Here is a 22,924-nt window from a genome sequence, read left to right on the forward strand (position 1 = left end):
ACATTCTACTTTTGGCTCTCAAAGTAGAAAGTCTGCAGGGTGTATTTTGGAGATTTTATATAATATTGCTCTATTACCCTTTTACTGGGTTTACAGTTTCACATGACAGAGAATGAAGTCATTTCCCTTAGATTGTTGAAGATATTGCTTGGCCCCTGGGGAAGTTCCAGGATTGCTGGTGAGTCATCTAAGGCCATTTTGATTCCTGTCCTTAGCCTGGGACATGCTTGGTCTGAAATTTCACAATGCTTTGGGCAACTATTTTAATTCATTATATGGGGATTCGGGTGGTATATAATCTCATGAAATGTTTAAAAATACGCCTAAATTTAATGTAAATGTTATTAAAGTTAAAATCATTAATTTTTGTAACTGCTAATCAATATTTATAATCAAGAGTACAATTTACTACGGGAAAATAGGTATTCATCTTCATTTATGGTATAAGGGATTGATCCTGGGGCTCTGTGCAGGCTAAGCACTCTATCACTGAGCTACATCTGTAGCTCAAGTATATAAATGTATTTGTTTTCAGGTGGTGTCTTTTGATCTAGAAATGCATACCCTTCAGTTCCAGAAAGACACTGTATGGATTCTTTAAACAATTTCTACTCCTTCTGTTTCTTAAGGTTTCTTGTTTGGGTGTCAGGACTAATTCTGTATTTGCTTAGTAATGGTTATTTCTTTTTTTCTTTGTCTTCTTGCTCTAATATCCATAATATTCTCTTAATTCACTTCCAGATAGCCTACTGAGGTTCTACATTCTGGTTCTTTGAATATTCACTTTTAGAACTGCTCTGTTCTTGTTTCATGGACACAGAACCTGTCCATAGTGGACTTCTCTTCTAATGGCTGCCTCACCTTTATTTCCTGTTTCCCATGCTAGAATGTTTTCATGTATCAGTTTTTTACACTTTATTTTGTGTGTGCATGTGCATGCATGCTAGAATGTTTTCATGTATCAGTTTTTTACACTTTATTTTATTTTGTGTGTGCATGTGCATGTGTGAATGTTTTCATGCATTAGTTTTTTTTTTACATTTTATTTATTTTGTGTGTGTATATGCATGCATGTGTGCATACATGTGCCACAGTGCATGTATGAAGGTCAGAGGAAAGCCTTGCAGTGGTCAGTCCTTTCTTTCCACCATGTGGTTCTGGGGATCAAACTCAGGTCACTAGGCTTGTGGCACATACATTAACCCTTTGAACTATGTTACCAGTCTATGCCAGAATAATTTCCAAAATCATCATACACTCCTTTTACTAAGATGTGCCAAATGTCCCTGAGTCCGTAGCTCTGGCTCAGCCTCTCTCGAAAGAAAGCCCTGTCTTCTGATGTGGTCCAGAAATGGTAGTGTACTGATGAATTTGTGCTCTGAATGAGTCTGCATGCAGGGTTTCCCTTTGGTTTTCAGGCATTTACCTCCTCAGAAGGGCAATTCCTGTAGCTTTTATCATGTTGCCAGCATGGTTTAGTCTGTTCACCACAACCTCAGTCACGATGTCGAGAACTTTCACTTTTCACCAGCTCAAGTCACTTATCATCTGCTTTTCAGCTTCTAAAGCTTCAATGACATCATTTATATTTGTGGTCGATTCTTGGGCTTCTGTTTATTCTCCATTTACTTTTGGTTGCATTTCAAGATGGGAGGGGATTATAATGTTTAACTCAAGCTTTCTGAGATTTTTTGGTTTTTTGAGACAGGGTTTCTCTGTAGTTTTGGAGCCTGTCCTGGACTAGCTCTGTAGACTAGGCTGGCCTGGAACTCACAGAGATCCACCTGCCTTTGCCTCCCGAGTGCCGGGATTACAGGCGAGCGCCACCACTGCCTGGCTTTCTGAGATATTTAAGTGCTGAGAAAAAAGTGTGATTTATGAGGCTTTTCCGAATCTCCTTTGTTAGAAGAGTTGGCTTTTAGGTGGACTGTTACCTGGCTGCACAAATGGAATACCATGTACTTCCTTTTGCATGGCATGCGCTTGTCAGTTGTATCGGACAGGGATGCTTCAAATGTTTCACACATGCATAGCGTGCTCACATTTGCTGCTCCACAATGGCATGTATATTCTGCTATTCTTCTTAGTGGGATCCATTGACAAACAGCCCTGATTCTAACTTTAAAGAGTTGCTGAGAAACTTACTGCATGTGAGATGACATGTGGTCTCTTCCCAGACCCTTCCCTTATTAGAATCTGAGTTGGTTAAATCTTGGTCATTGTGACCAAGTATCTGACTTAAACAGGTTAAAGAGAGGACAGATTTCTTTTGGCTCACTGTTTCAGAGATTTTCACCCACAGCCAGCTGGCCCTGTCACTTTTAGGCCACTGAAGAAACATGGGAACAGACAGGCACAGCGGAAAAAAGCTGCTCACCTCATGGCGTCCAGGCAGTACAGAGAAAAGCAAGGACCAGGGCTCACACACACCCTTCAAAACATAGCCTCAGTGTCCTCCATTCTTCAACCAGGCCACACCCACTAATAGTCTGTGTTAGCTAGGGTTTCTATTGCTATAAGAAAGCATCATGAGCAAAGGTAACTTTGGGAGAAAAGGGCTTATTTCACCTTATATCTTATAAGTCTATTATGAAAAGAAGCCAGGACAGAACTCAGGACAGGAATATGGAGGCAGAAACAGGAACAGAGACCAGGGAGGAGTGATGCTTACTGGCTTGCCCCCTATGGCTTGCTCACCCCGTTGTTTTTTTAATATCATCCAGGATCATTTGACTAGTTAGTGGCATCAACCACAATGGGCTGGGCCTTCTACATCAATCATCAATCAAGAACATGCACCACAAGCTTGCCCACTGGCCAATCTGGTGAAGTCATACTCTCCACATTCTCAGTTGAGTTTTCTTCTTCCCAAACGGCTCTAGCTTGTGTCAAGCTGATATAAAACTAGCCAGGAATAGCCCATTCAGTATGATTCGCCAGTGGAATAATTAATTGATAAAGTTAGTGTTCCCCTGAGCCAATCACCTCTTAGTAGCAGCACCAGGTACAAAAGAAGCTTTCAACCCACAAACCTATTTGAGGATGCTCTATATCCACACTGTAGGTGGACTGTGCATTGGATTTTGAATCTTCTGGTGTCTTTCTAGTTCCTAGGCATGGCTTCACAAGGAGATCAATTATAACCATGCTATTTAAAATCATAAACATTCCCCTCCCTTAAATCCCAATCTTTCTTTACCACTTTATTTTTTCAATGAGATTTAACACTATCTAAAATATTAAATAATTTATTATATTGTGTTTTTTATTGTGTCCCGGCTCTCTTTCCACACAGATGACTATGTACACACATAAACACTGGCTCCATGGCAGTGGGGACCTTAGTTTTTCCACTGACTATCTTAGTTACTTAGCACAGTGCTGAGATACAACATTGCTGTAGCATGAAAACAGGAAAGACTTGCAGGAGGCTTCAGCAGCAGCACAGTGCTGAGATACAACGTTGCTGTAGAGTGAAGACATGAAAACATACTGCAGGAGGCTTCGGCAGCAGCACAGTGCTGAGATACAATGTTGCTGTAGAGTGAAGACATGAAAACATACTGCAGGAGGCTTTGGCAGCTCCTGACTCTCCAGCTGCCCAGAGCCCACCCAACAAACAACTTTACTACTTTGTTTCTAAGAGTTACATTCTGGTAAGTGTGTATCTGGCGGGGCAAGCAGAGATGAGCAGATGGTATTAGATGCATCATCAATTGAATGATTGTATAAGTGTCAAAGGGGAGAGAGGGCAGGAGAGGAGGGGGGGGAAAATCCCTGGAAAAAAAAGACACTGAAATTTAGATGGAAGGAGCCCAGTAAAGGGTGAGTTTAGAGTACAGACCTACAGCAAAGGAAGGTTCAAGCCACAGAGGTACCAGGAAGAAGTTTCTGAGCAGAGAGAATAAAAATGATGATGAAGACATGCTTGGTTTCTTCTTAGAGGGAAAGTTAGTGGGTCAGTTTGGCTGGATCACAAGAGGAGGGAGAGAGAAAAAAAAAGCCAGAGAGTTGAGGGAGGAAAGTGACCTGGTCCTTCAAAGACGAAAGGAATTTCATTTCTCCACGAGTGACTAGGAATTCACTTGTGTGTGTGTGTGTGTGTGTGTGTGTGTGGTGGGGTGGTGGTGGGGTAGGGAATGGGGTTGTGGAGTAGTGGGTGGGAGGCAGTGGTAGTTAAGCTGAGGAGTAACATGAATGGATTTATAACTAACAGAGCTGTTCCTACTGTGTTAAGGATATGCTTCCTAGGATCAAGAGAGCAAGCAGGGAATTATTAGGAGGCTGCCATAAACTCTGTGTGGGAGATAATGGTAGCTTGAAAAAGAGGAGCACCACCTGTGTGGAGAGGTGGCACAGTGGTTAAGAGCACTGGCTGCTCTTCCAGAGGACCGGGGTTCAATTTCCAGCACCCACATGGCTCACAACTGTCTGTAACTCTAGTTTCAGGGGATTTGACTCTCCATTCTGGCCTCTTTGGGCACTGCACACACAGTACACAGATAGATATGCAGGTAAAACACCCTTACACACAAAATAATAAAAGTTTTTTTTTTTTTTTAAACAATTAGCAGTAGTGGTTGTGAGAAAAGAGACTGAGTTCTAGAACTGTTTTGAACATAAACAGTGAAAGCAATATAGAACACAGAGGATGGCATTGTGGCTTTTTGGCTTGAGACCTGGAACCTACATAAGAGAGAGAGACAGGAAGGGGGTCAGGAGAGACTCTGGAGTTGTATTAATTTGCAACAGCAATGAGTCTTAGTGAACAAGACGTTGGGAAACTCTAGGCACGTGTTGTGGTCTGGATATGTCCCCACAAAGGGCATCGATCACATATTGAAGACATAGTCCCTAGTGCAGCATGTTCAGACCTGGACCTTTTGCAAAGGGACTGGGTCATGAGGGCACTACTGTCACCAATAGATTTATTCCTTGATGCTTCATGGGGCATTTTTGGGAGGTGGTGGACAGCAGGATGGGGCCTTGGTGGAGGAAGTAGGTCATTTCTGGGGTATGTTATGGAAGGAAGTGTCTTGTTCCCTGATCCTTTCTCTCTCTTCTTCCTGGTTGCTAATAAGATGAACCGCTCTGACACACCATGCTCTCTTTGCTGAAGTGTTGTATCTTGCTTTGAGCCCAAATCGATGGAGCCATCTGACTGTGTATTGACACCTCCAAGTCTGTGAGCCAAAGTAAATCTTCCCTCCCTTAAATGGAGTTTCTCAATTTAAGAATTTCTCAGTAACAGAAAGTCTGACTAACTGCAGAGCATCAAAGCTCATGGATGGATTTTTAATACTCAATGATTAGACAGAGAACACTATGGGAAGACTGGCACCAGATGGCTGCCTTGAGTCATGACTACCCAGAAGCTAGAGAAAGGCCTGCAAAGCCTTCCCTTAGCATCTCGGCTGGCAACCTGATTTTGGAATTCTAGCTTCCAGAACTGTATCAAAAAACTTTTCTGTGTTCTTAGCCTTTCAGGCTGTGGCATCTTGTACTTGCTGCACTCAACACTGGAGCATGATGGGGAATGATGATCGGAGGACAGTGATCCTGGTGGGATTAAAAGAACTTGATTCAAATGGGACCCATAAATAATACCTGATGGGAAACTGAAGAGAATATGTATATGAACAGCTTTTAAAGGGCATCTCCCCCCCTCTTCCTTTCCTTTTGTTTCTTCCTTTTATAAAAATCCCATATTTCATCTTAGTTAGGGCAGTACAATTTACGTATTAAGTAATACTATTGATAGAATCATTTGATATAGTTTTCAACAGAAGAAAAAAGGGAAGCCAGGTGATGGTGGCACATGCCTTTAATCCAATCCTAGCACTCGCGAGGCAGAGCCAGGCAGATCTCTGTGAGTTTGAGGTCAGCCTGGGCTACAGAGTGAGATCCAGGACAGGCACCAAAACTACACAGAGAAAACCTGTCTCAGGGGGGAAAAAGGGGAGGAGGGGAGAAGTATGAGGTTATAAAACCCTTCTCTTTTCTTTGCTGGTCATCGTGGCGAATGTGTTCATGACATTATGTCTAACTCCTAGTGCACTGATGGTCAGAGGGATAAAAAGGAGGATCAGTCTTCCCAAGCACTGCCTCCGAGGAGAAACAATGTGGGATTCTTTTGGATGACAAAATAGTTCTTGCTACTTCCATGCACTGAATGTTGAATTCACAAATCCACTCTAAGGCAGGGGGAGGGGCCTACACCCCACCCTTCCTCATTACCTAATATGACCCTCTCTGGTCTCCTTTTGTCATTTCTGTGTTTGTGTCACCTTATGTGACATTACATTTTCCAGGCACATCCACTTCCCTACACATTTCATTTTTCTTTACAGCTGAATAATATTCCATAATGTCCACTCACCGCATTTTCTTTATCCATTCTTCTGCTAATGCACATCTAGACTGCTTGTTTCTTTATTATTGCAGTGAACATGGGTGTGGGCTCATCTATGTGGTAGGATGTAGTCCTTTGTGTCTACACCCAGGACTGAAATAGCTGGGTCATAATAGTAGTTCTGTTTTTAACTTTTTGAGGAACCTCCAAACAGATTCCCATAATGACTACACTGGTTTTTACTTCCACAGCAGCGAATAAGGGACCTTCTCTCCCACATTCTTTCTGGCATTTGCCAGATTTCTTAATAACAGTCATTCTGAATAAGGTGAGGCGACATCTCAAAGTTGTTTTAATTTTCATTTCTCTCATAAATAAGGATGCTAAACACTTAAAAAAATAGTTATCAGCCCTTTGTATTTCTTTTGAGAACTGGCTGTTTACTACATTACATCATTTCCTGCCTGGCAGTTTTGTTTCGTTGGTGTTTAATTTTTGCTGTGCTTTGTCTGAAGTATATAATAAAGATTTTCTCCCATCCTGTGGGCTGTTTATTTGTTCTTAGTTTATTTTCTGTGCAGAAACTTTTAATTTTCATGTAGTCCCACTGTATACTGACAATGAACTCTAAGAGAAAGAAATTAGGAAAAACATTTCATTCATAACAGCTCCAAAAAATAAGGTAACTAGGAATAAACTAAACCAAAGAAGTGAACAACTTCCAAATTGGAAAAAAACTTCAAGACATTGAAAAAACAAATCACAGACACTAGGCAATAGGAAGACCTTTCACGCCTCTAGATTAGTAGAATTAATGTAATAAAAATGGCTATATACCAAAATTGACTTACATATTTAGTGTAATATTCCTTAAAATTCAGATATTGTACTCCACAGATCTAGAAAAAACAGGAGTATTCACATGGAACCAGAAATGACCTTGAATAGCCAAAGCAATCACATGGAGAAAGAACTCTTCTGGTAGTATCACAGATCCTAACCTCATACTATGCTACAGAGCCTTGGTGCAGGCTAAAATCAGTTACAACAGCAGAGCAGAACAGGGGACTTGGAAACAGACTGATAAAGCTAAGGTGTTGTGCAGTATTTTTTTTAAGGTGTGTTGCATCCACTTATTCTGTGGAATATTTGCTTAATGATGCACAGATGTGTTGCATTCTTTTTTTGTTTTGTTTTGTTTTTCGAGACAGGGTTTCTCTGTAGCTTTGGATCCTGTCCTGGATCTTGCTCTGTAGACCAGGCTGACCTCAAACTCACAGAGATCCACCTGCCTCTGCCTCCCGAGTGCTGGGATTACAGGTGTGCGTCACCACTGCCCGGCTTGTTGCATTCTTTTATGTTGCATTTATTTATCTCTGTGAAGCTGTGTTACTGTGCCTGTCTAAAACATCTGATTGGTCTAATAAAGAGATAAAGGGCCAATAGCAAGGCAGGAGAAAGGATAGGCAGGGCTGGAAGGCAGAGAGAATAAATAGGAGAAGTCTGGGAAGATGAGATCAAGAAATGATAAAGATGAGGAGAGGCAGACTCCAGGGGCCAGCCACCCAGCCACCCAGCCACCCATGGAGTAAGAGTAAAAGTAAGATTACATAAGCAAAAGAAAGGTAAAAGCCCAGAGGCAAAAGGTAGATGGGATAATTTAAAGTTAAGAAAAGCTGGCAAGAAATGAGCCAAGCTAAGGCCAGGCATTTATAAAAAAGAATAAGCCTCCATGTGTGATTTATTTTGGGCCCCCCCAAAAGAGCAATGAGTAAAAAGAGCAAAAAGAACCAACTACACTAAGATTATCACTTTTTTGACAGAGGTGACAAAAACATGTAATGGAAAAAAGATAAAACATTCAATAAAATGTTGCTGGCAAAACTGGATTCCACCACAGCACAATTAAATTAGTTTCTCAACTCTGACCTTGCACAAAAATGAACTCAAGGTGAATCAAATACCTTAATTTAGAAGCCAAAACACTGAAATTGATATTGGAAAACAGAGGGAACACTTCAAGATATTGGGGTTGGCAAGCACTTCTGAACAGAGCTGTCCAGGGCCAAGGAACTAGTCCCAAGAATCAACAGATGGGACTAATGTAATTTAAAAGTTTTTTCTTTTTGAGACAGCATCTCAGTATGGCCAAAGATGACACTGAACTCTGAGTCCTTCTGCTTCTGCCTCCTATGTGCTGGGATTACAGGTGTGTGTCACCACACCTGACTTAAGGGGTTTTTCCATGAATAAAAGGAGAAAAATAGGGCAGACAGTGGAGAATCAAATAACTTAAAAGTTTTATTTTTATTTATTTTTTAATTTCATGTGTATGGGTATTTGCCTGCATATATGTCTGTGTCATATGTGTGCTTGGTGTTCAGAGGCCAGAAAAGAGCCCTGGATCCCCTGGAACTGGAGTTATAGATGGCTTTGAGCCTCTATGTATATACTGAGAACTGAACCTGGGTCTTCTGGAGGAGCAGTCAGTGCTCTTAACTGCTAAGTTATCTCTTCAGTCCTGTATAGGGTTGCAAGCTTCAAGAATACATTATAGAGATCTAGCTGTATATAATAAAGCTCTACCTAGAATGGTCATGGAATCTTTCTAGAGGAAAGCCATATTCAGGGAATATTTGGCATTATTCAGCTTTTAATATATCAGCAGTCTTCTGCTATGAATTTCTTGTGTGCTCATATACTACTAGGCCTCACCAGCAAAAGTATAAGTTTCTCAGACTTACTGCTGATCTGAACTAGGTAACACCCCTACAGAGCCTAGGAGACATGAGGGCATGCAGATACATAACTTTGTTTCTTGTGCAAATGAAGCTCTGACCATCTCTTTTCTTCAGGCCTAGTGGTATTCCAGAACTACTGACTCAGGACAAAAGAGGTTTTTTTTGCATAACCAGGTGCAGTAAAGACTGGAGCAGAATTCCTGGTCCAGACAGAGTCACATGGCTGGAGGAGAGAGGAATAAGGCAGAGTTTTCTGTAGATGGTAGGGTGAATGTGGCACAACCCGATGACAGAGAAGCAAGAAAAAGTTTTTGCAGATTGTAGGTGGATTTGAATGAGGTCAGGAGAGGAGGAGAGGAAGGAAATATGGGAGACGGAGGAATGGAGGATGAAGATGAGATCAAGAGCATAAGAGCTTAGTTAGGGCTGTAAGAGGACAGAGAAGAGCTAAGCATGAGTGCAGAGAAGAAGCTGTGTAGAGAGAGAACTGACTCAGAAGAATAAAGTGTATGGACTAAGAGTTTTGTGTACCTAGATTCGGTTAATATCATCAAAGATTAGATTATCAGCTGGTTATAGATTCTTCTCGGCCCCTGGCAGTGGTTTATAGAGGGGCTGGATCCCCCATAGTCCGAGTTAATATAGCTTTCTTTTTCCTTCCTCTCTCTTTTCCTCCCTTTCTCCCCTCCCTCCCTCTTTCTGCTTCTGCAGTCAATAAAAAAACAAACAAACAAAATACTGATGAAGGCAATAATAAATTACCATTCCCAAATCTCCCAGCTTGTGCTAGGCATTGGGTATAGAAGTTATCTTTGTTTTATCCAGTTCCCATAGTAACAAGGAAACAACACATTTTGATCCCATTTTGCAGATGAGGAAGTTGAAACTGGGGGAGAGGGCAGAGAAAGAGGACACACCAATGTGCTATAGCTAGTGAGTAGGCTTGGGACCGAAATCAAAGTGTATAACCCTAAATCAGAGCTCTACCAGCAAGTTATTCTAATGTTTTGACTTTACTTTTCAGCACATTCAAAGCTCGAGAGCAGATGACATCACAACAGGAATTCTGTTCTCTGAAAACGTCACCAAAAGAAAACAACAATTACAAAATCACAATCTTTAAAGCAAAGAACTAAGGGGCTGATGGTTACTTAATGGAATAAACACACTTCTGCTCACATGTGGCTTGTTGTATTTACAGCTATGAAATTCTTAAATTTGATATATATCTTAGGCAAAAGTGACTCATTTGTCAGCCTCCGACTTCACCCATGTTCTAGCCTCTGTCTTCTTGTCTGTCCCCAAGCCTTCTATGGAACTACACACTTCATTTCCATAGTTACTGTCCTAAAGTAGCTGCTATCAGGCTAGTCTGGATGGCTGTGACACCTCCTGGTGGCTGGTCCTCACCTGTGCTACCTGTACCAGTTCTGGACCCAGAAGCACACTGTCAAAACGTTCTGTGTATTTGGAGTTTCACATCATGATGCCGAAGATATGAGAACTGCCAGATATTCAGCAGTTCAAAAAGCCCAGAGGGCTGAACTGTGAACTGAAGCTATATCATTCTTGAAAAATAAATATGAAGTTGGCGGAGGAGAGGAGGGGGAGTGTGGGAGCCCGTTTTCAGGTTCCTTAGTGGCTTTACCCAGCAGGTCCACACAGAGGATGATTAGGACCACGGGCCTGAGTGCTGGTGTCTGAGATGCTCTGCACTTTTCTGTGCTGGGGGAGGAGGTCTTTTGCTCCACCCCTTGGCGTCTCCATAAATACCCTGGGGCAAAGCCAGTTAGGGCCCATTGGAATAGGTTCCAGGCCCTCTCGAGGCTATCCTTTATTTTCTATCTGTTTATCTCCACACTATAAATCCTTCTATCTAATATTTCCTGCTGTTCCCACTCAAGGAAACTCTGGGGAGCTGTGGGGTTGGTGGGTAAACGCCCCACAAAGGAGCATGTTGGGAGGGCCTGGGAGGAGCTGAAGGGAGGAAATGGAGGTGGGTATGATCATAACACATTGCAGACATATATCAAATACCCAAAGAACAACACCATTGTAAAACAAACTGGAACACAAACACAGATCCTACAGAAAAGAGAAAAGCATCAAGCCAAGTTTTTTGTTTGTTTGTTGTTTTTAATTTTCTTAGACTGACCCTTTTCTAGTTGCTTCTAGACTGTAGTCATGCTCTTAAGCCACCGTTCCCAACACAAAAGCTCGTGTGCAGCCCATGGAGCCAGTGTATCAGTGGCTCATAGCCCATCACAACAGTCCCCTTTGTAGGGTTTTCCTGGAGGAAAAGTGGAGGAGTCCCTGTGGAGACCACGGCGAGTTTGTTTGGCCTGACTAGTGTTTCCCCCTCTGGGGCCCAGCATGTAAACAGCTTAAGTAAAGTGCAGTAAACAGCTGTTGAACACTACCAAATGAATACAAGATGTGGGGCACTGCAAGACAATCTAAATTATGTGTGCAGTGACTTGATGCTTCCATATTTAAATACTGCTGTGGACTGATTTCTTAAAATTTAATTTTGGAGCTCACTCAGGAACTGATTTTCTTTTCCATTTTTAACTGTTGATCTACAATAATCCAATATTTTACACCAATCACACACTGTCCCTTTTATCTGAAATGCCAACCCCTTCAAGGTTTACCTTGTAACATGACCAAAGACTGTCGAAGTCGGCTGTTCTCCTTCCGGATGTTGGTCAGTTTTTCTTTCAGGTTTTTGATTTTGGTACAAAGTTCCTCCTTGGACAGTTCTGCTAAGGGAGTTTCATCATCGCTGGAGCTCTCGCCAGGCAGGAAGGCATTTCCTGAATATGGGTCTCTCTAAAACACAAGGCACATATACCAAATGACACTTTGTGGTTCCTTTGACAGCTACCTCATGCTCTGCACGCCAGCACCAAAATGAATGATTGTGAATTTTTAATAACACCTTGAATCTGCAGAGGAAGTCTCACAGAATAATTCATTTTGGTGCTGGGACAGACATAGACAACATTACCAAAGAATAGGATAGAGAGGTTAAGAAATAGATGCCTGAGCCTAAAAATTGTAATGTATGACAGAGTGGGTTGGCAGCTCACCAGGGAAGTGAGATCCACTCAACCAAGGATGCTAGAATGCTGCTGGCCCATTCAGCCATGGAAAAACAGGTAAAGACATGGGTTCCTGCCTCATTCTAAACACACATGCATGCACTAACACACATACGCACTCACACACAGAGATTCATACACACATACACCCACATGTAGGTGCTTACACATGTATAAACATATCCATGCATACTCACACACATGCACACACATACTTATACATATATACACACACAGTTGCATACAAATCCCTGCAGATGCAGTAAGAATTTATACATCAAAAGCAAAATGCAAAAATTGTACAAAAGACATAAATGTGTGTATTTAAAACCTGGAATGGGCAGTTCTTAGATATAAAATCTCTAATTGCAATATTTAAAAAGAACTTTTATTCACAGGCACACTAAACAAGGGAAAAGACAATAAGGACCAATTGAAAATTGGTATAATATGATATTTGAGGTCTTGTTATATATAATACATTATATATGTATATATATTATATATACACTATATATGTAGATTTGTTACATTTAATATAATGTTGCATCTGTGGTGTTGTTAATCCAAACAAACTCAATGGAAAAGTGAGCAAATGATATGAAGGGGCATTTTACAGAACAGAAAACGTATATGGCTCATCAGTAGACACAGAGATACTCAATTTCATTAGCGAGCAGAGATAAGGTCAAAATCATCAATTACATTTGGGCAAAAACCACGGAATCTGACAGAACTAAACAGAGTGGGCATGGATCACTGAAATTCTCTACATGTTGCTGCAGGAAGAGAACTTGGCCCACCATTTTGGAAAGCACTGTGACACTCTCCTGTGAAATTTAAAATTTACTTCCTGTGCTCTTGCAAATGATCCCCAGACCTGTGTGTGCATACAGGAAAACCTATCCAAGACTTCCAACAGAAGCAAGATTAATAATGGTGAGAATCTGAAGACAATCCAAGTGTCTACTGTCAGGACAGGGGACAGTGCACTCGGGCTGGACTCAGTGGGATTTACACAGCATGATAGTGCTAAGTCACATGACAGGGGGCAGTGCACTCAGGCTGGACTCAGTGGGGTTTACACAGCATGACAGTGGATAAATTAGAGCCACAGAGAATCAATGTTAGTACAATGTAGAGTGAAACAAGCAAGTTCCAGAGGTGAATGTACAATGTATCATTTGGACAGTTAAGAAGTAAACAAGCCAGTGAGTAGCACACACACTTGCCAGCTCCTTAGGAGGCTGAGGCAGGGGGATCGCTTGACTCCAGGAAACAAGGACACTCTTAAACAACATAGTGAAAACCCTCCTCAAAAGACAGAAGTGAGGAATGATAAATTATTTAAAAACTTGTATCATACATTAATATGCAATCTATAACATTTATATATGACTCAGTTTTATATGTGTGTGTGGGTTTTATTTTGTTTGTTTGTTTTTGTTTTTTTCTTTTTCAAGACAGGGTTTCTCTTGTGTAGCTTTGGAGCCTTTCCTGGAACTCACTCTGTAGGCCAGGCTGGCCTTGAACTCACAGAAATCTGCCTGCCCCTGCCTTCTGAGTGCTGGGATTAATTAAAGGTGTGCACCACCTCCACCTGGCTATAGGTGGTTTTTTTTCTTAAATTTTTTAAAATTTTTTTTATGAAAAGCAGGCTAGGGTCGTGATTCAGTGGTGGAGTGGTTCCTCAGTACATGCAAGGCTTAAACCCTGTGGTGGGGAGGGAGGGGACTGAATACATTACAGGCAAGATTGACAGGGAAGAGATTGTTTGGGGGGTATCTGAGGAGAGGAAGTGGTTTTACTGGAGTTTATTTCTCTTTAAATAAACACATGCATAGGAAACGACAGCACTTATTCCTCAGTCTCCCTATCCAAACAGCAGTACCCCTATCAACTGTGTGTATCAGAAGCTTTCTTCATGTTAGAACCTTTTCCTTTTCTATCCTCAGGCTTCTTTTCCCAAGTTTATACTCTAGGCCAGGGGTTCTCAACCTGTGGGTCTTGACCCCCTTGGGGGTCCCTAAGACCATCAGAAAATACAGATATTTACATTACAATTCATATCAGTAGCAAAATTATAGTTATAAAGTAGTAAAAGAAATAATTTTACGGTTGGGGTCACCATAACATGAGGAGCTGTATTATAGGGTCACAGCATTAGGAAGGTTGAGAACCACTGCTCTAGGTAACTTGGGATTTGATCTTTATAAATCTACTACTAGGCTGTGCACAGTAGGCATTTTACCATCTCTGTTATTGTGGGAAGATCTGATAGGCTTTTCTTCCCATGTAGCTCATTTCCATTCTTTCCTTCTCTCTACTTTGCATTCACAGTTTATCTATTGGGATTGCCACAAAGCTAATTCTTTGATTTATTGTCTCAGAGAAAAGAAAAATAGATTCACCCAAAAGAAAGCTTGAATTTATTTTTTAGTTTTACAAACAGCTTTTGAAGTCAAAAGCGAGAAAATAATTGGAAATGTCTCAAACAATGATGAGATTTAAAAAAAAAAAACCCACAAACTACTAAACTGGAGTGTGTGTACACACACATATGTATACATGCATATAAGTATATACATACATATATGTATACAAATACACATATAAGAGCCATTGTGTATGTGTATGTGTCTGTCTCTACACATCACTGGAAGTTTCAGTGTTGAAGGCCATGTATAAACACCAAAATTCAGATGCATATACCATGAAGGTTTTTAAAAAATGAACCTGAGGCCTGGCAGTGGTGGCACACAGCTTTGATCCCAGCATGCAGGAGGCAGAGGCAGGTGGATTTCTGTGAGTTTGAGGCCAGCCTGGGCTACAGAGTGAGTTCCAGGAAAGGCACCAAAGCTACGCAGAAATGCTGTCTTGAAAAACAAAACAAACAGGCAAACAAAAAGAGCCTGAGAATAGAAAAGAGAAAGGCCACGGCACAGGGAAAGCTCATACTGGTGCTTGGAGTGGGAGCCTGGAGAATAAAGAACAAAAATTTCAGGAAATGAAAGTCAAATGTCTGAGTTTCTCCTTCACTGGTTCTTTTGGCAGAATTTCAGGAGTGGGAACATGGGAGGTAAACATCCACGTAAGGGAGGGACAGTGGGGCCACAGACTACCTCCCCGCTTGTTATCAGTGTACTCTACAGTCTCTAGAAGGCCTCGTGGTCCAGCATAACTTCAGGGCAGCACGTGGCCTCTCTGGGCCATAGACAGAAACAGTCAAACCAGTGTTAGACAAGTGGGTGAAAGCTAGCATCCAGACTCTTGGGAGCTCATGCCAAGCAGCTAGAAAATCCAAAGGATCCTGATGTCCTAGTCGGGAGATAGGCAAGTATTTGAGGGAATTGATAAAAGACAGCAGCATGTAGCAAGAGACTACACAAGGTGCCAGTGTGGAAGGTGGCCACGGGTCCCAAGCTGGCAAAGCGTGGGGGTGGAGCCAACAGAATCCCCAAAGGGCCTGGAAGGGTGGAGCACTAATGGATACCTAGGGACTAGTCAGGGACATTAAGAACTTTGGTAGAAGAGATATGTCCCTCCCCAAATGCTGAGATGCTATGCAAGCCTTCCCCAAACCTGGATCACTTCCTGAGGAAAACAGTGGAGTGGAGGAGGGGAAGGATGTAGGATTGGTTGAAGCTTCAATTGTGAAGTGATAAAACAGTATTAACAACAGCCCAAAGGGATGTCTCATGGTGAATGGAAAAGCTTAGGCTTTGTTGTTTGATTGGGTTTTGGTTTGGTCTTCTCAAGCAGGAACAGAGACTCAAAAGCCTGATGAGATCAGTCACAGGAAAATGTAACCAAACCTTTGTATGATTTGTGATATGTATATTCAGTTTGATATGCATTTCATTTTTATATGTGAGTTTGTGTGGATATATATGAATGCAATATATACAATAGTAATGAAAATTACCATAGCTAATGTACTCCTACTATATGTGCAAACCTTAGGGGGAAACCATGCATTTGATTTCATGTAAATGAAAGGTAGTTTGGAAACTGTAGAGTGCCTGTTCAGACAAGGATTCTATGGGTAGTAATTGGTCTTATTCTTATTAGCAACCTTTAGAAAGTTCCCGTGAGAAAGAAAGGAATTCAGGCAAGATCACCAGAGAAAGGGAGAGAGGGAGGAAGACGATGTGGAATTGACTGGATGAATTTGTTATCTTTCAAACTTCATTACAACAGACTGATTTCTAAATAGGCAAAACAATGAGAATTGAATGGGAAAATCCACCAGAATGGAGCCAGAACCCCAAAGAAAAGTTGGCTATGGTCTCTCACTCCTTCATGGAAATGGATATGGAGGGGGACACACAGCTCTTATCTGAAGACTTCATTTCCCAGACTCTCATGCTACTCACAGTGGCTACATCTAAGTTCCTACATGATCAGAAACAATATGGGTCATTACTGGCCCACAACCCTAAAGGAGTGAAAAGCTTCCTACCTGAATCTCTTTTTCCTGAAATCATTAGGAGTTGGATGTTAGACTCATAGACAAAGCTGTGTGTCAAAGAAGATGGATCAACTGTGAGAATCTTCAGCACCATGAAGCTTCCACGTCAGCTTAATCTTCAAGATCGGAGGAACATTCCACAATTACTTCCCCAGGTCAACAGCAGGTAGACTTTAACCCTGTTTTCTCAAGAGCCTTCCTGTGTGATCTCTGATGATGGAATCCAGCCTATATGAGATGCTTTGGAGTCAAGGGATACCTTCAAGTATTTTGATTCATAAGGTCTTTAGGTAACTGCTATCAATTGGAGAGAAAAGAGCCTGAACACAGATGTAATAATAAGGGCTTTCAGGCCCAAGACCTTTGACCAAATAAGGTCTCTGGTTGGAGTGAATTTCAATGGAAACAAACAGCATTATGTAGTTTGGAAAGGTATTAAGATTTTGAGGACAGCAAAGTTCTAAAGACAGCACCATGCTGGCCTCAAGAGCATGTGCTTATTTTACCCCTGAGCATCTTCAAGCCCACACCAGCAAGTTACAATAAGATATCTGAGAAAATCAGAAATACGGATATTAATGATGATCCCGATAATACTAATACTGATGATATTGATAAGAAAGCATGAATGCAAAAAGGCCTGTGCATTGCCCCTGGGCATGTTGATTGGATGGGTGGGGAGGCTTCAGAAAACCATCTTATGTGGCAATGCAATATTGTAAAAATATCTCTTACAGTCCACCTGACCAAAGCTTTTGCTGGACCTCACAGCCTGAGTTAATAATATACCTTGAGGTCACTGAAGACTAAAGACTGCTAACTGTCTACCCTGCCTTTTTCAAAAACCAAACAAAACCAAACAAACCCAAAAATAAACAAAAATTAAAAAACCTGCCTTTAAGAGAAGAATGTAACAGTCAACCTTCTTGCCTTGAATGAGCTTACATGGGAATTAGCTGAATTTCCCGACCTAAGCTAATGCATAGTTATCGTCTTACATTATGTCCTCTTTCATGCCTCTGACCTGGAGTAATGCATGTGTATCATTTGCTGAAGGCAGCCAATACAGAGGTTGGAAGCAACTTTCTAAAATCTACCATAATGATTGAAAGCCCCTGTTTATGGATATTGGTTGATAAACCACGTGTGTAGTACTGTTTGTAGTCTGGGTCAGTTGGGGTCATTTGGAGCTAGTGACTTATCCCTTGTAAAACTCTGTCAAATATTTCTGTATAGTGTCCCATTTCTTACTCCTGTGATGCTTTCTATGCTGTTCCATTGCTGGGGATGTCTTTCTGTATGCTGAGAATGTGTTGCTCTGATAACCTGATTGGCCAGTAGCTAGGCAGGAAGTATAGTATAGCCGGGACAAGCAGGGAGGAGAATTCTGGGAGGTGGAAGGCTGAGTCAGGAGATGCTGCCAGCTACTGCCACCATGAGAAGCAAGATGTAAGGATACGGGTAAGCCACGGGCCACACGGCAAGGTATAGATTTATAGAAATGGGTTAATTTAAGATATAAGAACTAGATAGCAAGAAGCCTGCCACGGCCGTACAGTTTATCAGTAATATAAGTCTCTGTGTGTTTACTTGGATCTGAGCAGCTGCAGGAGCCGAGTGGACACAGGAAAACCCCAGGGACAGAGTCACACCACAGCCACACAACAGACATACACAGACACAGACAGCCACACTCAGAGAAGACAGATGCCAAGACAGACACACAGGGACAGACACAGGGACAGATTCACAAGACAGCCTTCAGGCTCAGACGATATCCAGACAGGTGACAGCGGAACATGAAATAGAGACTTCAGATCTGGACTCGCTCTTAGTTAAATGACCCAGAGAGGAAATGCCTTATTCCTTTTCTCAGTGTGACACCAGTGCATTATTGGTGATGTGGAGTTAATCACGAATGTGTTTAATCCATGCAGTCTTATAACATCTAGTGAAAGGAATAGAAACCAACACACAATTCCCAAGCCACAAGTCAGCCTCCTGTATATTTCATATAGATAGCTGGGGGATAGTTATGCTAAATCAATGGTGTTTAGTTGTTCTAGCCCTAGAAAAAAACCCAAAATGGATAACCACAAAAACTGATGGTAATGTTAATTTGTTTCTCTACAGAACACGTTTTACAATTTATATGTTTCTCATAATACGAATTCTTTTAATATTTTTTTGAAAATGCAATGCTTATTGAAAAATCAGAAATGAATTAAGATTCATATAATGATATCCGTGTCCCACTACATGATATGCACGTAGTATTTTGCAGTGCTGTGTGCATTGCAAGGTGAAGAATTCTGAAAACCACTCCACAGATGATAGCTACCTCAGGGGTGGTGCATTTAGACAGTAGGGGAACAGAGCCTGTAAAAAGAAAAGCTGCTTGTCCAGGGAAGATCTTGTAATGGTAAGTAGAAAAGCAAAGCACATGGCAGTGTGTATGGGAAGTCATACTTTATTATAAATAAAGAAATGCAGGTAGGCCAAGACAGAATAGTGAGGGTGAAGTGGGTACAAGGAGCATGGATCAGAGACGCACACATGAGGGAGACATCACTGTTCACTCTTAAAATATTTAAGTTATCAGAGTGCAATATTTAAAACATTAAGGACATGCAAATACAGCACACTACATGTATTACAAAACGTGTACAAATGTGTGACTGTATAAAGATGTATGAAAAAACAAAAACAAAAAAAATAGGAAGTGAACATGTTGGTTAGTTGTCCAAAGTACAGGAAGGGAATGGGATGGTGAAGATGGCCATGATCTGGGTTCTAAACCGAAGAGCAAAAGAGCACATCTTAATGAAGAAATATACCAATTTCTGCAAAGTACTTTGGGAGGGAAAATATTTTCAGACAGTTTGATGATCTTTTGCTGTACAGAACAGCAAACGACATTTGAACAATGTCATACCTGGTCCTGGCTGAAATGAAGCAGGAAAACTGCCTGTTGACTGTGTTTCTAACTCAAGCTTAGAAAGAACAGAAACTATATTCTCTCCGTTGAATCAAGAATAAACACAAATTACCAGCAAAGGGGAGAAAGCACCAAGAAGCAAGGGCAGGAACTGTAGACAGTGCTTGAGCTAGATACAGAGATTAAATCAAAGCCACAGAAAACCAACCTGTGCTTTATCCACGGCACTGTTTGCATTTTCAGAGTTCACCGTCTCTGTCCGTTTCCTCTTTCTTTTCCTAAGAACTTGATTGTCGGTGACGTCATCTGTCTGCAAAATCTTCTGCATTTTCTCACTTAGTCAGCAGAGGCTTTCTGCAACCATCCAAGGCAGAGACTCCATGTAGGTGCTGCTCTTCCGCATGCAGCTAATGCTTCTCCTTAAAAACAAACACAAAACAGAGGGTGCATCATGTCTCAGCGGGCTGCCTGCTCAGGCTGCCACAGAATGCTTCCTGCCTTTGCCTCACCCACTGGCCAGTTTAGTAGACATTTTTCACCTGATTCAAAAGCCTTTTGGCTTTGGCATCACCGTCAAGATACTTGTGTTGTGATCTGGCTGGGAAAAAAAACATCAAACAGTATAAAAACAATTCCCATCTGTTGTTCTTGTCAAGTAGCTATGAAGAATCAACGCTTTTTAAAGTCATAAATATATATATAAACAGTATCACAGAGTACTGAAGTTACGCACATCTAGGAAAATATATTAATGAGAGTAGACAGCACCAGGATCAAAGACAAAAGTATTCCTGAGAAATCAGTAAGAACGGCTTAGAACTGAGTTTTGCTTTACAAGGTGTTTTTCTTCCTGAAAACTCTGAAGTCCCCTGTTGCAGACTAAGTGATTCTATCAGTGAGGTTGCAAAGATGATATTTAGCCTCGGTTGTGTATAACTGGTGAGGCACATTAGGTCTCACTTATCTTCAGAGTACCTGCTTTAATTGGTTCGTTGTCATAAGCATTTAATTATAAATAATAAAACTTTGGAAAGAGATGGAGCATATGAATCTTCATGAAATATGTAGACTATTGAGCAAACAGTCATATTTTGTTTATCAAATTATTATACCAGCAAGTACTTTTTTATTCACAAAATTCATAATAAACACGGAGTACAACCAAAGTAAAGAGTGGAGGTTTTTTTTTTTTTTTTCCAGAGCTGAGGACTGAACCCAGGGCCTTGCGCTTGCTAGGCAAGCACTCTACCACTGAGCTAAATCCCCAACCCCAAGAGTGGGGTTTTAAGATAACATTGAAGTTGGGCATGGGGGTGCACACTGTAATGCTAGTACTTCAGAGATAAGGCAATACGGCAAGAGGATCTTGTGTTCAAGGCTAGCGTGGGTGACATAGCAAGATCCATTTTCAAAATTCCAAAATAAAATCAAACAAAATAAGATACACAAAAAAGTAAAACAACAGAAGGATAACATTAGGCTTAATTGGGGTTCAAATGGAATGTTTGCATTCATAAAAACAATTCCAAATGTAACGTGTGTTTGTGTATGTGTGTTTGTGAAGGGACACATGTACCATCGTGTGCATGTGGAGGACAAAACAATTTGTGGGTTCAAGGGACTAAACTCAGGATTCCAGGCTTGTGTGGTTATTTGGTTTTTTTGTTTTATTGTTTGTTTGTTTTTCCAAGACAGGGTTTCTCTGTGTAGTTTTGGTGCCTGTCCTGTATCTCTCTCTGTAGACCAGGCTGGCCTCGAACTCACAGAGATCCGCCTGGCTCTGCCTCCCGAGTGCTGGGATTAAAGGCGTGTGCCACCGCCGCCCAGCTTGGTTTCTTAATGACTGGCATTCTGACTGGGTTGAGATGGAATTTCACTGTAGTTTTACTTTCCATTTCTCTGACAGCTGGTGAGATTTAATATTTTTTTCATGTTTTTAATGGTGTATCTGTTCATTTCATTTTCCCCCATTATTGACGAGGCTGTTTGGTTTCTTGGCGTTTGCATTTTGATGGGTATTGTATTGATTCTACAGATTAATGTTGGCAGTACAGCCGTTTTCACAGTATTAATCTGGCATGGTGGGGTCTTCTCTGGCCTTACCTGTCCAGTGTTCGAATGCCCCCTACATGCTATCTTTACAGTGTAGCCACCAGACCCAGGTGCAAATATTTACCTTTCATGCAAACCCTTATGGAAAGCTTATATTTTATGTATCCTTTCTTTCACAATATCTTCCACACTGATAGAAACTGATATATGTTGTCATCAACCTACAAGCTAATAAAATTTTAACTGAGAACAGGTTAAGGAGAAGTTCCTCAATGGCCCAATAAAATAGATTTAGAAATAGGGAAAATTTATTCACATAAAATTCATCCAGTAAAATGGATTTAGAAATAGGGAAAATTTCTTCAAATGGATGAATTTCTACATTCACATGACCTACCAAAGTTAAACCAAGAAGAGATAATAAATTCTAACAGATCCATCATAAGTTATGAGATTGGAACAGGAATGAAAAGAAAACTCAAGACAAAAGAAGGCCCAGGTGCAAGCAGGTGCAGCACAGAATTGTACCAGACCTTTAAAAGAACTGAAACCAGTGCTTTTCAAACTACTCCATAAGCGATGGTGGCACACATGCCTTTAATCCCAGCGCTCGGGAGGCAGAGGCTGGCATAACAAGGCCAGCCTGGTCTACAAAGCGAGATCCAGGAAAGGCTCAAAGCTACACAGAGAAACCCTGTCTCAAAAAAAAAGAAAAAAGAAAATGGGTTGGGGATTTAGCTCAGTGGTAGAGTGCTTTTGCACAAGGCCCTGGGTTTGGTCCTCAGCTCTGAAAAAAAAAAAAATCATACCGAGGACAAACATACAAAGAAAAAATGGGGGGGGGATCCTATTCTTAATCCAAAACAACAAAACAAAACTATAGCAACAAAAATCTTGCCTTGGAATAAACTTAACTGAGGATGTGAAAGACAAGTAAAATCTTAAAATACTAAATAGAAATATTGAGAAAGACACTAGAAAATGGAAAGACTTCCCATGCTCATGGACTAGAAGACTCAATGTTGGGAAAATGGATATTTTATGAAAAGCAACCTACAGATTCAATGCAATTCCATTCAGGTTTCAACTCCATTCTTCTCAAAAAAAGAAATCTAAAAATTCATTATGGAAACACAAAGACAATGCCTGAACAAAATAATCCTGAACTACAAGAATGATACTAGTTGTGTTACCATACTTGATTTCAAATTACACTACAGACACGTAGTAATAAAAACAGCATGGTTCTTGTGCTATCATACTTGA

The 22,924-nt window shown here is 41.0% G+C and overlaps 1 protein-coding gene across 2 annotated transcripts in view; it reads right to left on the bottom strand.

The window, feature by feature from the left end:
- The window catches only part of Bend6 (BEN domain containing 6), a 65,009-nt gene that overhangs the window by 20,162 nt on the left and 21,923 nt on the right, over window positions 1-22,924 (bottom strand). For both annotated transcript variants that reach the window (XM_036168237.1, XM_036168236.1), the window contains exons 2-3: window positions 19,815-20,025; window positions 11,748-11,925 (exon numbers count right to left, since the gene is read on the bottom strand). In XM_036168237.1, the coding sequence (XP_036024130.1) occupies window positions 11,748-11,925; window positions 19,815-19,934 (298 nt within the window). In that variant the 5' untranslated portion in view covers window positions 19,935-20,025. The remainder of the gene's footprint in view (window positions 1-11,747; window positions 11,926-19,814; window positions 20,026-22,924) is intronic.

Source organism: Onychomys torridus, chromosome 18 (assembly GCF_903995425.1).
Source record: "Onychomys torridus chromosome 18, mOncTor1.1, whole genome shotgun sequence".
NCBI lineage: Eukaryota > Metazoa > Chordata > Mammalia > Rodentia > Cricetidae > Onychomys > Onychomys torridus.